General features: G+C 41.4%; 1 protein-coding gene across 8 annotated transcripts in view; it reads left to right on the top strand.

The window, feature by feature from the left end:
• Positions 1 to 13,965, top strand: part of SBF2 (SET binding factor 2) — a 399,474-nt gene that overhangs the window by 241,352 nt on the left and 144,157 nt on the right. For 7 of the 8 annotated variants that reach the window (XR_013958992.1, XM_080640377.1, XM_080640374.1 and 4 more), the window contains 2 exons: positions 3,392 to 3,501; positions 7,238 to 7,387. Coding sequence is in view for 7 of the 8 variants with exons in the window: in XM_080640377.1 (XP_080496503.1) it covers positions 3,392 to 3,501; positions 7,238 to 7,387 (260 nt within the window). In the remaining variant the exon portion in view is untranslated. The remainder of the gene's footprint in view (positions 1 to 3,391; positions 3,502 to 7,237; positions 7,388 to 13,965) is intronic. The other variant, XM_080640375.1, reaches the window with a different exon arrangement.

The following is a 13,965-nucleotide window of genomic DNA, read 5'->3' as shown; positions in this document are numbered from 1 at the left end:
TTTAGTATATTCACAAAGTCACACAACCATTTTCTCTAATTTCAGAACATTTTCATTATCTGAAATAGATATACCCATGCCCATTAGTAGGGTATAATTTTCCCCCTAAAAATCACTCCTTCCCTAGCTTTAGGCAGTAATCTACTTCCTGTCTTTATAGATTTGCCTATTCTGGAAATTTTATATAAATGGAGTTATATAATATATGATCTTTTTTTGTGACTGGCTTTTTTCATTTATCATAATACTAGAGGCCCGGTGCACGAAATTCATGCATGGGTGTGTGTGTGTGTGTGTGTGTCCCTCAGCCCAGCCTGCACACTCTCCAATCTGGGACCCCTCGAGGGATCGGGCCAAAACGGGCAGTCGGACATCCCTCTCACAATTCAGGAATGCTGGCTCCCAACCGCTCACCTGCATGCCTGCCTGATTGCCCCTAACTGCTTCTTCCTGCCTGCCTGATCATCCCCTAACCACTCCCCTGCCAGCCTGATCGACACCTAACTGCTCCCCTGTCGGACTGATTGCCCCTAACTGCCCTCCCCTGCCAGTCTGGTCACCTCTAACTGCCCTCCCCTGCCTGCCTGGTTGCCCCCAACTGCCCTCTCCTGCTGGCCTGGTCACCCACAACTGCCCTGCCTTGCCAACCTGGTTGCCCCTAACTGCCCTCCCCTGCTGGCCTGGTCTCCTCCAACTGCCTCCCCTGCAGGCCTGGTCCCCCCCAACTTCTCTCCCCTGCAGGCCTGGTTGCCCCTAACTCCCCTTCCTTGCCAGCCTGGTCTCCCCCAACTGCCCTCCCCTGCAGGCCTGGTCCTCCCAACTGCCCTCCCCTGGAGGCCTGGTCATCCCCTACTGCCCTCCCCTGGAGGCCTAGTCCCCCCCAGCTGCCATCTCCTGCAGGCCTGATCCCCCCCAACTTCCCTCCCATGCAGGCCTGGTCCCCCCCAACTGCCCTCCCCTGCCAGTCTGGTCCCCCCCAACTGCCCTTCCTGCAGGCCTGGTCCCCCCCAACTGCCCTCCCCTGTAGGCCTGGTCCCTCCCAACTGCCCTCCCCTGCCAGCCTGGTCCCCCTCAACTGTCCTCCCCTGCAAGCCTGGGTCCCCCCCAACTGTCCCCCCCCAACTGCCCTCCCCTACAGGTCTGATCACTCCCAACTGCCCTCCCCTGCAGGCCTGATCCCCCCCATCTGCCCTCCCATGCAGGCCTGGTCCCCCCCCCCAACTGCCTTTTCCTGCAAGCCTGGGTCCCCCACAACTGTCCTCCCCTGCTGGCCTGATCACCCACAACTGCCCTCCCCTGCCGGCCATCTTGTGGTGGCCATCTTGGGTCCACATGGGGACAGCCATCTTTGATCACATGGGGGTGGCCATCTTGTGTGTTGGAGTGATAGTCAATTTGCATATTACTCTTTTATTAGCTAGGATTTTCAGTTTATCCACATCACATGTATCAGTGCTTCATTGTTTTTATGGCTGAATAGTATTCCATTGTATGGATATACAGATGCTCCTGGACTTACAGATGGGATTACTTCCTGATAAATCCATCACAAGTTAAAAATATCATAAGCTAAAAATGCCTTTAAGCCCTGGTCGGTGTGGCTCAGTTGGTTGGTTGTTATTCCATACACTGAAAGGTTGCCACTTCAGTTCCTAGTCACTGCACATGCCTGGTTGTGGACTTGATCCCTGGGAGGAGATGTGTAGGAGGCAGCCTATTGATGTTTCACTCTCACATTGATATCTCTCTCTCTCTCTCTCTCTCTCTCTCTCTCTCTCTCTCTCCTCCTCTTCCTCCTCCTCCCTCCCTCCCTCTCTCCCTGCCTTTCTCTTTCTCTCTCTACCTCTCTCCCTCTCTCCCTCTCTCCTTCTTCTTGCCCCCCTCTCTCTCTAAAAATCAATAAAAAATCTTTTTTAAAAATGCATTTAATATCCTTAACCCAGTAGTCGGCAAACTCATTAGTCAACAGAGCCAAATATCAACAGTACGACGACTGAAATTTCTTTTGAGAGCCAAATTTTTTAAACTTAAACTTCTTCTAACGCCACTTCTTCAAAATAGACTCGCCCAGGCTCTGATATTTTGTGGAAGAGCCACACTCAAGGGGCCAAAGAGCTGCATGTGGCTCGCAAGCCACAGTTTGCCGACCACAGCCCTAACCTGTTGACCATCATATTAACCTAGCCTACCTTAAACATGCTCAGAACACAGCATCCAAAAACCACTGACAACAGAGTACACTGTAGAGTATTGGTTGTTTACCCTCATGATCACTATGGCTCACTGCCGCTACCCAGCATTAGGAGAGAGTATCCAACCACACATAGCAAGCTTGGAAAGGATAAAAATTCAGAATTTGAAGTACAGTTTCTACTGAATGCTCACTGCTTTTGCACCATCATCAAGTTGAAATCCATAACTTGAACCATTGTCCTAAGTTGAGGACCATCTGTATGTCACATTTTGTTATTCATCAGTTAATGGATATTTGGGTTGTTTCTCCTTTTGTTACTATTAGTAATGCTGCTGTGAGCACTCATGTGCAAGTTTTTGTGTGGACATATCTCTTCAGTTCTCTTAGGTATATACCTCGGTGTGGAATTGCTTCGTATAAGTCTATGTTCAACATTTTGAAGAACTGCCAGATTGTTTTCCAAAGCAGCTGTCCCATTTAACATTCCCACCAGCAGTGTATGGGTGTTCCAGTTTCTCCACATTCGCTAATGATGCAGAGCATCTTTTCCTTTGCTTATTGGCCATTATTATACCTTCTCTGGAGAAATGTCTGTTCAGATCCTTGGCCCATTTTTAAATTGGTCTATTTGTCTTTTTATTATTGAGTTAAGTGTTCTCTGTATATTCTGTATACAAATCCTTTATCAGATACATGATTTGCAAATATTCTTTCCCATTCTGAGAATCTAATTTGGGGGGGCATGTGATTTTTCTTTGGTAATCATAGAAATATCAACTTCTTTTTTTCATTAGTAATTCTCTTACAGTAGCTACTTTTGTCATGATCTTGTATCCCAAACACGTATCAGTTTGTTTACAATAAAAGTTAAAATAGATGTTTACTTTAGCTTAATGTGATTTTTACTATGAAATATTAATTGATTTGCATGAGTTAAGTGTATCATTGGAATCTGTCCTGTGAAATTATCCTTAATAAGCCATTGACTAGCTAGCCTGACACTTTAAAACGTGAAAATATAATAAAAATAATGAAATGGAATACCTTCAATGCCACATAACAAGGGAAACAATTAATTCTAAGTGTCAATCATGAAAACAGTTACAGCCATATAAACTCAAACCAGTACTATTCCCCTTGCTTTTATAATTGCCAGAGGAGTTTAATTTACTTGTTTTCTTTTTATTCCTTTACTAGTTTCCATAATGGATAAGGTGAAAACAGTTTTCAACAGTGCACAGAGATTGGAAGTTGTTAGAAACTGCATCTCATTCATATTTGAAAATAAAACATTGGAGACTGAAAAGGTAATAAAATGCTATCTTTGCGACATAAGAATTCATCATTTCCCTTTCAGATTTACATGTTTAACTTGCTAACTGACCTCTCTAATTTCATCCTTTTTCTTTATCAAGTGTTTTGATGAATAGTGTCTAGGATGTAAATTCTTAGCCAAGCCTAATTCCGTGGCTACCAGACAAATATTGATAGTCATTGTTTCCCTCAAACTTTTAACATTGTTCACTAAATCCTATTTTAGCATATTACCTAGGAACTTAACATTTTAATTTTTCAGTTACAGTTCACATACAATATTATATTAGTTTCAGGTGTAAAACATAGTGATTAGACATTTCTGTAACTTACAAAGTGATCACCCTGATAAGTTTATTATCCATCTAACGCCATACATGATTAACATTTTAAATATAATTATATTTCTGGCAAAGAATCTGGTTGGATAATTGGTATTCAACTTAAACATGCATTGTTAAAGCAGATTTTCATGCCTTCTTTAATAAAACCCGCTAAACATAATGTAAACTTTTCTTAGTGATTCGTCATAGTTCTGAACATCTGTTACAAAGGGCTAGTAAAGCATGTAAGGTTTTGACACTTACAACAAATGACCCCAGGCCTCTTTCTGTTTTGAGGTTGCTCAGTTTCCCCTTTTTTCTATGGTTGAAGTGTCACAGATTTTCTTTCGTTCTCTTGCTTCCAGCTGTCTCCTCCTGTTTCTTATACCTGCCTCTAAAAATGCCATACTCTCCTACTTTCGGGCTTCTTCCCTTCTTATTTGCTCCTTTGTTCGGGTTTTTAGGTTTTCAAAGTTAAGGAAAGCTATTCTTGTTTTATGTAAAGCATATTTACTAGGCTTTACATGGTGAACTGGAAGAGGCATTCTAATGAGTAGTGAATTGAATGATTTTTAATGAATAAACCTAAAGATATCTATGTGTTGCTCTGAGTCCTTTTTCTTTTTTTTTTAATTATGATATTGAAATGAGAAGAGATTGTAGAATTTTCCAGTCATAAATTAAAACTAATGATTAAATAGCTGTCCCGTTTAAAAGTAGCAATGGTAAGATATGTACACATATAATACCTTAATAAAAATTTGAAAAAAAATAAAATAAAATAAAAGTAGCAAATCACCTATATTTCTTGTCATTTTAATTTTCTATTCTTGCTATGGAGATGTGGACAGTTAATGAAAGAAGGTATCTAAGTGTCTGTGGCTTTGACTTGTGATCTGAAGCAACAGTTATTTGGTGACTAGAGTTTTTTGTGTTTTTTTTTATTATTTTATTGTTTTTTTAAATAAATCTTTATTCAGATTATTACAATTGTTTCTCCTTTTTCCCCCCATAGCACCCCTCCACCCGGTTCCCACCCCACCTTCTGCCCTTACCTCCCCCACCACTGTCCTCATCCATAGGTGTATGATTTTTGTCCAGTCTCTTCCTGAACCCCCTATACCCCTTTCCCCCTGAGAATTATCAGTCCACTCCCTTTCTATGCCCCTGATTCTATTATATTCACCAGATTATTCTGTTCCTCAGGTTTTTAATTCACTTGATTTTTAGGTTCACTTGTTGATAGATATGTATTTGTTGTTCATAATTTTTATCTTTACTTTTTTCTTCTTCCTCTTCTTTAAGAATACCTTTCAGCATTTCATATAATACTGGTTTGGTGGTGATGAACTCCTTCAGCTTTTTCTTATCTGTGAAGCTCTTTATCTGCCCTTCAATTCTGAATGGTAGCTTTGCTGGGTAGAGTAATCTTGGTTGTAGGTTCTTGCTATTCATCACATTGAAAATTTCTTGCCACTCCCGTCTGGCCTGCATAGTTTCTGTTGAGAAATCAGCTGACAATCGTATGGGTGCTCCCTTGTAGGTAATTAACTGTTTTTCTCTTGCTGCTTCTAATATTCTCTCTTTGTCTTTTGCTCTTGGCATTTTAATTATGATGTGTCTTGGTGTGGTCCTCTTTGGGTTCCTTTTGTTTGGGGTTCTGTGCGCTTCCTGGACTTGTAAGTCTATTTCTTTCACCAGGTGGGGGAAGTTTTCAGTCATTATTTCTTCCAATAGGTTTTCAGTATCTTGCTCTCTCTCTTCTTCCTGCACCCCCATAATTCTGATGTTGGTACGCTTGAAGTTGTCCCAGAGTCTTCTTACACTATCTTCAACTTTTTGGATTTTTTTTTTTTTTTTTGCTTTTTGCTTTTTCGGTTGAATGTTTTTTGCTTCTTTGTATTTCAATTCTTTGACTTGATTCTTGTGTTCCTCTAGTCTGTTTTTGGGTCTCTGTGTAATATTTTTTATTTCAGTCAGTGTATGTTTAATTTCTAGTTGGTCCTTTTTCATATCTTCGAGGGTCTCATTATATTTATCGGCCTTTTCTAGGATATTCTTAAAAAGTCTTATAACCGTGGTTTTGAATTCTATATCCAGTCATTTGTTTTCCTCCATTTCTTTCGTTTGTGATCTGATTCTTTGACCCCACATTTTCACTGATTCCCTGAGTTGGTAGGGTAGATATTTGTGCTAGGTTTCCAATATGGCCCAGTGGGTCTGCTTCCCCAGTTAACCTGAGGTGGACACTCTTGGTGCACCCCTTTGTGGACTGTGTGTACAGCCTTGTTGTAATTAAGTCTTGATTGTTGTTGGTATCACTGGGAGGAATTGACCTCCAGGCCAGTTGGCTGTAAGGATCAGCTGTGTCTATGCTGGGAGAAGTTCGGTGCTGGAGACAGCCTTATAGGACTAGACTTGCCAAATTGCAATAGCCTCTGTGCTCAGCTTGGATGGGGTGGAGTCTCAGGGCAGAGCACACAGTCTTGGCTTCCAGTCAGCCTTGCCCTTGCGCGCGTGTGCGCCTGCAGACCTCTGCCTTCCCCGGCTCCCGAGTCTCCGCCTGAGAGTACAGATTCCCCCCACAAGAGCGTGGGTCCCTAGGGGCTCGCCTGGAACTGGGATTCAGTGCAGTCAGAACTGGGGCTCAGTGCAGTCAGGAGCTGCTGACTCCCTTCCACTAGGGAAAGCCTGTGGCAACCTCCGCAGCCTTTGTGTGCACTGGCACGCGCGCGCCTTGAGACCTCTGCCTTCCCCGGCTCCCGAGTCTCCGCCCGAGAGTCCAGATTCCCCCCGTAAGGGTGTGGGTCCCCAGGGGCTCGCCTGGGACTGGGGTTCAGTGCAGTCAGAACTGGGGTTCAGTGTGGTCGGGGGCTTCCTTCCCCCTTCCGCCAGAGAAAGTCAGCCAGGCTCTCAGCCGCCCTTCCTCTCTGCGTGCACAAAGACCCTTGGCCCTACCTCCAATTCTCTGTGAGCTTTTCTCTTTCCTTCTAGTTGTAGAATTTTCACTCAGCCAGCTTTCCTGTGGTTCTGGGTGGTGTCCGTTCTGTCTTTTAGTTGTAGTTTTGAAATTGTTGTGCGAGGCAGCAGTTTAGGTGCTTACCTATGCCGCCATCTTGGTTTCTCCGGTGACTAGAGTTTTGATGAGTTGTCTTAAGTGTTGTTAATGTTTTTTTAGATTATACATAAATTAATTCTGCTTATTTTTCATGCTTGCTTACATATAAAAATAACTACAAATCCCTCTATTATAATTGTTCTCAGTAGCAAAGCTACTCTTTTCCAGGAATTTAATTTTACTGATAATTGTTAAATGTCTTACAGGATGCACTTGAACTTTCAGTGAAATTACGAATTAATTTTCCCAGTGGTGCCTGTTGTTCACATCTGCCTCTCTTGTCCTCAGACCCTTCCTGCGGCATTGAGAGCCCTTAAAGGAAAGGCAGCAAGACGGTGTCTCACTGACGAGCTGGGTTTACACGTCCAGCAAAACCGGGCAATACTAGACCATCAGCAGTTTGACTACATAATAAGGATGATGAACTGTACTCTGCAGGTAACTGTTAGTCTTTTCAGATTATTTTTCTTATTTGTGAATACTTTTCTTTTTTCTGGAAATTCAGTAATTGCTGATAGAGAAAGGTCTTAAGCCTTCCACAACTTATAGGATGAAGAGCCAATATCCATCCCATTTCTGACAGAAACACTCATTTATTACTTGGCATATATTGAGAGTCTTTTATTCTTTGTTTTCTCTTGAAAAAAAATACTAGGTTATCTTATTGGTTTTAGAAGAAAGCTTTCTAAAACCAAACAGCTATCTTGAAAATATTTGGTTATATTTTACTTAATGTGTATATTCATCCCAGCCCTTTTTAGACAGTTTTCAATTATACTATTAAAGCAGAGGGCAATGAATAGTCGATAATCCAGATGATAAATGAATTACTCAGTTAAGTATTTACTAAGCACTTCGTGTATGTGAAGCACAAAAATATATTTCTAGTTGGCTTCAAAAGATGTGTATGAATTTACTGAGATAACTTCCCACAAAATCATGAAGACATAATTAGCAGGAGTAAATAATCTGATTTCCCCATCCTGACTTGCTTGTTAGATAGTCTGTGACATTGGCATCATATTCTTTGCAAGTGATGCAAAACCCTCTCAAACTTTTTCCACAAGCAGAAAAAGTGTAATTAAATATTAAGATTTTAAAGACTAGCTATGGGACTCAAGAGAACCTAAACAAAAATGCACGTTAAATTCTGGAAAGAGATAATTGCAGGGCATAATTAATAATAAAATTAAGTATATTAATTAATGAATGAAAGAAGGCCTAAATAAATGGAAAAATACATCATGTTCATAGACTGTAAGATTCAATATTATAAAATTATAACAATAAGTTTTTCTCAAAAGAAGAGTCACTGCAGTTCCCATAAAAATCCCAATTGAAGCTCATCCAGCGTGGCTCAGTGGTTGAGCGTCGACCTATGAAGCTGGAGGTCATGGTTTGATTCCCAGTCAGGGCACATCCCCAGGTTGCGAGGTCCATACCCAGTGTGGGGCATGCAGGAGGCAGCCGATCAATGATTCTCTTTCATCATTGATGTTTCTGTCTGTCTCTCCTCCCTTCCTCTCTGAAATCAATAAAAATATATTAAAAAAAGAAAAATCCCAACCAAAGAGCAAAACCCTAAGAATTACCAGTACACGCCTAATAGAACAACTAAGTTTGGCAAAATGTCAAACTTTTAGAAACAGATGCAAACTTTTAGCTATAAGATGAGTAAGGCCTGAGAATCTAATATAAAATACTAGAGGCCCAGTGCACGAATTCATGCATGGGTGGGGTCCCTCTGGGTGGCCTGTGGGGATCAGGCTGAAACCCGCAGTCCAACACCGCCTGCAGCTCCTACCTGCCACTCCCGCTCATCCTGGCCCCACTGTGCCTGCTGCAGGCTCACACCCAATCAGTCCTGATCTGGAGAGGCTCGCACTGCAGCAGCGCTCGCCAGCCATGAGCCCTGCATCTGGCACCCTCCCAAGGGGAGTGGCCTGCGGAATTGGGCTGAAACCAGCTTTCTGACATCCCCCAAAGGGTCCTGGATTGCGAGAGGGTGCAGGCAAGGCTGAGGGACCCCACTGGTGCACGATCGGGCCGGGGAGGGACCGTGGAAGGGCTCTAGGGCACGTCTGGCCCATCTCACTCAGTCCCAAGATCCGCCGGACCCCAGCAGCAAGCTAATCTACCAGTCAGAGTGTCTGCTCCCTGGTGGTCAGTGCACATCATATGAGCAGTTGAGCAGCCTTAGCATATCATTAGCATATTACACTTTGATTGGTTGTTCAGTTGTTCTACCATTTTTTATTTGCATATTACCCTTTTATTATATAGGATGCTGACTGTAGTTGATAACACTGAATTATATAATTGAAATTTTCTAAGAGAAGAGAACTTAAATATTTGCACCCTCCAAAAAATAAATATGTGAGGTGGTAGATGTGTTAACTCAGTTGTGGGAATCCTTTCATGATGTAAACATGTAGCAAATCACCATGATCAACACCTTAAATATCTTACCATTTTATTTGTCAAGTATATCTTAATAAAACTTTTTAATTTTTTAATTAGTTTAAGATTATAGTAATTAAGACAGTGTGTGTGGTACTGAACAATCATAAATGAATTGACCAATAGAACAGAATATAGAGTTCATAAACAGATGTACATATATATGCAAACATGATTAATGACAAAGTTGACATTTCAGATTAGTGGCAAAATGAAAAATTCAGTAAATAATGCCAGAACTATTAAGTAACCATGTATACATAATATACCACGTACATAAAAATTTTACAGATACCTCACACTATACACTAAAGTCAGTTCTATGTCTATTAAAGACTTAAATATGAAAGCCAACCTATGCAATTTTCAAACAGAATAAAGGAGATCTCTTTATGACTTTGGGGTGGGGAGATATTTCTCAAACAAGTCACAATAGTATTGATCTTAAAAGATTAATAAATGTGACTGTATTAAAATTAAGAATTTTTGTCCATTAAAAAGTACCATAAAGAGTCCAGTTGGTGTGGCTTAGTGTTTGAACATCAACCTATGAACCAGGAGGTTATACTTCTTTTCTTGGTCAGGGCACATGCCTGTGTTGTGGGCTTGATACCTACCTAGTGTGGGGTGTGCAGGAGGCAGCCAACCAATGATTCTTTTTCATCGTTGATGTTTCTATCTCCCTCTCCTTCCTCTCTGAAATCAATAAAAGTATATTTTTAAATACCAGAAAGAGAGTGAAAATGCAAATCACAGAGTGAGAGATGTTTGCACAGCATGTGTCAACAGATTAGTGCCGAGATCATTAAAAATATTCACAAATCAATAGTACAAAGACAATTCACATTCTAAATGGGTGAAACCTAAAGAAGTATTTCAGAGAAAAGGAAACCTATTTGGATGATGTGTATAAAAAGATTATCTATCTTAAAAAAAGAAAAGGTAATCTAGGTCAATAATTGGAAAAATGTAAATTAAAACCACAAAGAGATAACCTTTTATAAACTATTTTGTAATAATTTAAAAATCTGATAATATCAAGTATTAACGAAGTTATGCAACAAATGGAACATGTAAACTCTGTTGGTTAGAGTGTAAAGTGTTATAATCACTTTAGAAAATGTAATAAGATATAATATAACAAGAAACAAGATAGTTTGTCATTTTCCTATGAAGTTGAGTATGAATATATTCTGTGATCAGTGATTCCACTCTTAGAGGAGCTCTTCCCCACATACACCAAGACACATGCACAAAATCGTTTATTTTTGGATACAACTCATATCCCAACCAGCAGTAGAATAAATAAATAAATTATGGTATCTTGTTATATTAGAATATTATTTAACTATGAAAATGGATGAAGTATACCTATAAGGAACAATGTTTGTGAATATTAAGATAATTTTGTGCAAAAATTAAAAGGCAATTCAATTACAACATGGTTCCATTGGTATAAAGTTAAAAACATGTAACATTATTTGGGGATATTTAATTTAAGACTACAATATATATGGTAAAACTGATGTATATGAATATTAAATCATCACATTATATACCACAATTTTATTTGTCAATTATGCCTTAACAAAGCTAGGCGGTGGGCGGGGGGGGGGGGGGGGGCGGAGAATCAAGGGAATAATAAACAAATTATTCAAGAAAATTATCTCTAGGGGAGAGGAAGGAAGAGCAGTGAACATAGAGATCTGCAAAGGTAATGGCAATATTCTATTACCTACTTCTTACTAGGTATATGGGTTTTCATTGTAAAATCAGTCTTATTTATAACTTATACACATTAATTTGTAGGGCACTGCTACTAGCTATTTTGCAGGGCATATTTATTTTTTCAAACCCATTTCAAAGAATAATTTTTTCAGAAATTCTAACTTAAAACCTAGCATTAAAAAATGTAATCTTATAACAAGCACTTTGTAGTTCGTTTAAGCAAATTGACAAGATAAGAGATGATTCACCTTTACTGGAAATACAGGCTTACTCTCTTTTTTTTTGTGTGTATTTTTTTATTTTTTTTTAAATCTTTATTCAGATTATTACAATTGTTTCTCCTTTTTCCCCCCATAGCACCCCTCCACCCGGTTCCCACCCCACCTTCTGCCCTTACCTCCCCCCACTGTCCTCATCCATAGGTGTATGATTTTTGTCCAGTCTCTTCCTGAACCCCCTATACCCCTTTCCCCCTGAGAGTTATCAGTCCACTCCCTTTCTATGCCCCTGATTCTATTATATTCACCAGATTATTCTGTTCCTCAGGTTTTTAATTCACTTGATTTTTAGGTTCACTTGTTGATAGATATGTATTTGTTGTTCATAATTTTTATCTTTACTTTTTTCTTCTTCCTCTTCTTTAAGAATACCTTTCAGCATTTCATATAATACTGGTTTGGTGGTGATGAACTCCTTTAGCTTTTTCTTATCTGTGAAGCTCTTTATCTGCCCTTCAATTCTGAATGGTAGATTTGCTGGGTAGAGTAATCTTGGTTGTAGGTTCTTGCTATTCATCACATTGAAAATTTCTTGCCACTCCCGTCTGGCCTGCATAGTTTCTGTTGAGAAATCAGCTGACAATCGTATGGGTGCTCCCTTGTAGGTAATTAACTGTTTTTCTCTTGCTGCTTCTAATATTCTCTCTTTGTCTTTTGCTCTTGGCATTTTAATTATGATGTGTCTTGGTGTGGTCCTCTTTGGGTTCCTTTTGTTTGGGGTTCTGTGCGCTTCCTGGACTTGTAAGTCTATTTCTTTCACCAGGTGGGGGAAGTTTTCAGTCATTATTTCTTCCAATAGGTTTTCAGTATCTTGCTCTCTCTCTTCTTCCTGCACCCCCATAATTCTGATGTTGGTACGCTTGAAGTTGTCCCAGAGTCTTCTTACACTATCTTCAACTTTTTGGATTTTTTTTTTTTTTTTGCTTTTTGCTTTTTCGGTTGAGTGTTTTTTGCTTCTTTGTATTTCAATTCTTTGACTTGATTCTTGTGTTCCTCTAGTCTGTTTTTGGGTCTCTGTGTAATATTTTTTATTTCAGTCAGTGTATGTTTAATTTCTAGTTGGTCCTTTTTCATATCTTTGAGGGTCTCGTTATATTTATCGGCCTTTTCTAGGATATTCTTGAAAAGCCTTATAACTGTGGTTTTGAATTCTATATCTAGTCGTTTGTTTTCCTCCATTTCTTTCGTTTGTGATCTGTTTCTTTGATGCTGCATTTTCATCTGTTTCTTTGATGCTGCATTTTCCTGAGTTGGTAGGGTAAATTTGTGTGCTAGGTTTCCTATATGGCCCAGTGGGTCGGCCTCCCCAGTTAACCTGAGGTGGACACTCTTGGTGCACCCCTTTGTGGACTGTGTGTACAGCCTTGTTGTAGTTAAGTCTTGATTGTTGTTGGTATCACTGGGAGGAATTGACCTCCAGGCCAGTTGGCTGTAAGGATCAGCTACGTCTATGCTGGTAGAAGTTCGGTGCTTGAGACAGCCTTATAGGATTAGACTTGCCAAATTGCAATAGCCTCTGTGCTCGGCTTGGATGGGGTGGAGTCTCAGGGCCGAGCAGACAGTCTTGGCTTCCAGGCAGCCTTGCCCTTGCGCGCACGCGCAGACCTCTGCCTTCCCCGGCTTCCGAGTCTCCACCCCTTGTGCGCACGCGCCGACCTCTGCCTTCCCTGGCTCCCAAGTCTCCGCCCAAGAGTCCAGACTCCCCCCACAAGAGCGTGGGTCCCCAGGGGCTCGCCCAGAACTGGGGTTCAGTGCAGTCATAACTGGGGTTCAGTGTGGTCGGGGGCTTCCTTCCCCCTTCCGCCAGAGAAAGTCAGCCAGGCTCTCAGCCGCTCTTCCTCTCTGCGCGCACAAAGACCCTTTGCCGTACCTCCAATTCTCTGTGAGCTTTTCTCTTTCCTTCTAGTTGTAGAATTTTCACTCAGCCAGCTTTCCTGTGGTTCTCGATGGTGTCCGTTCTGTCTTTTAGTTGTAGTTTTGAAATTGTTGTGCGAGGCAGCAGTTTAGGTGCTTACCTATGCCGCCATCTTGGTTTCTCCCTACAGCCTTACTCTTGAGATTACAAGAGACTAGCTATAACAGTTTGTGATAACAAAAATTGAAAACAACCTAAATGTTTACCATTGATATTTATTAATTTAACTGGAGGCCCGGTACACAAAATTCGTGCATGCGGGGGGTATGTGTGTCCCTCAGCCCAGCCTGCGCCCTCTCCAATCTGGGACATCCCTCTCACAATCCAGGACTGCTAGCTCCCAACTGCTCACCTGCCTGCCTGCCTGATTGCCCCTAACTGCTTCTGCCTGCCAGCCTGATCACCCCCTAACCACTCCCCTGCCAGCCTGATCAACACCTAACTGCCCTCCCCTGCCAGCCCAATTGCCCCTAACTGCCCTCCCCTGCCGGCCTGGTCACCCATAACTGCCCTCCCCTGCAGGCCTGGTCCCCCCCCAACTGCCCTCCCCTGCAGGCCTGAGTCCCCCCCTAACTATCACCCATAACTGCCACCCATAACTGCCCTCCCCTGCAGGCCTGGTCACCCCAAACTGC

The sequence above is a fragment of the Plecotus auritus genome (assembly GCF_963455305.1).
Source record: "Plecotus auritus genome assembly, chromosome: 9".
NCBI lineage: Eukaryota > Metazoa > Chordata > Mammalia > Chiroptera > Vespertilionidae > Plecotus > Plecotus auritus.
This window is presented reverse-complemented; position numbering and strand designations above follow the sequence as displayed.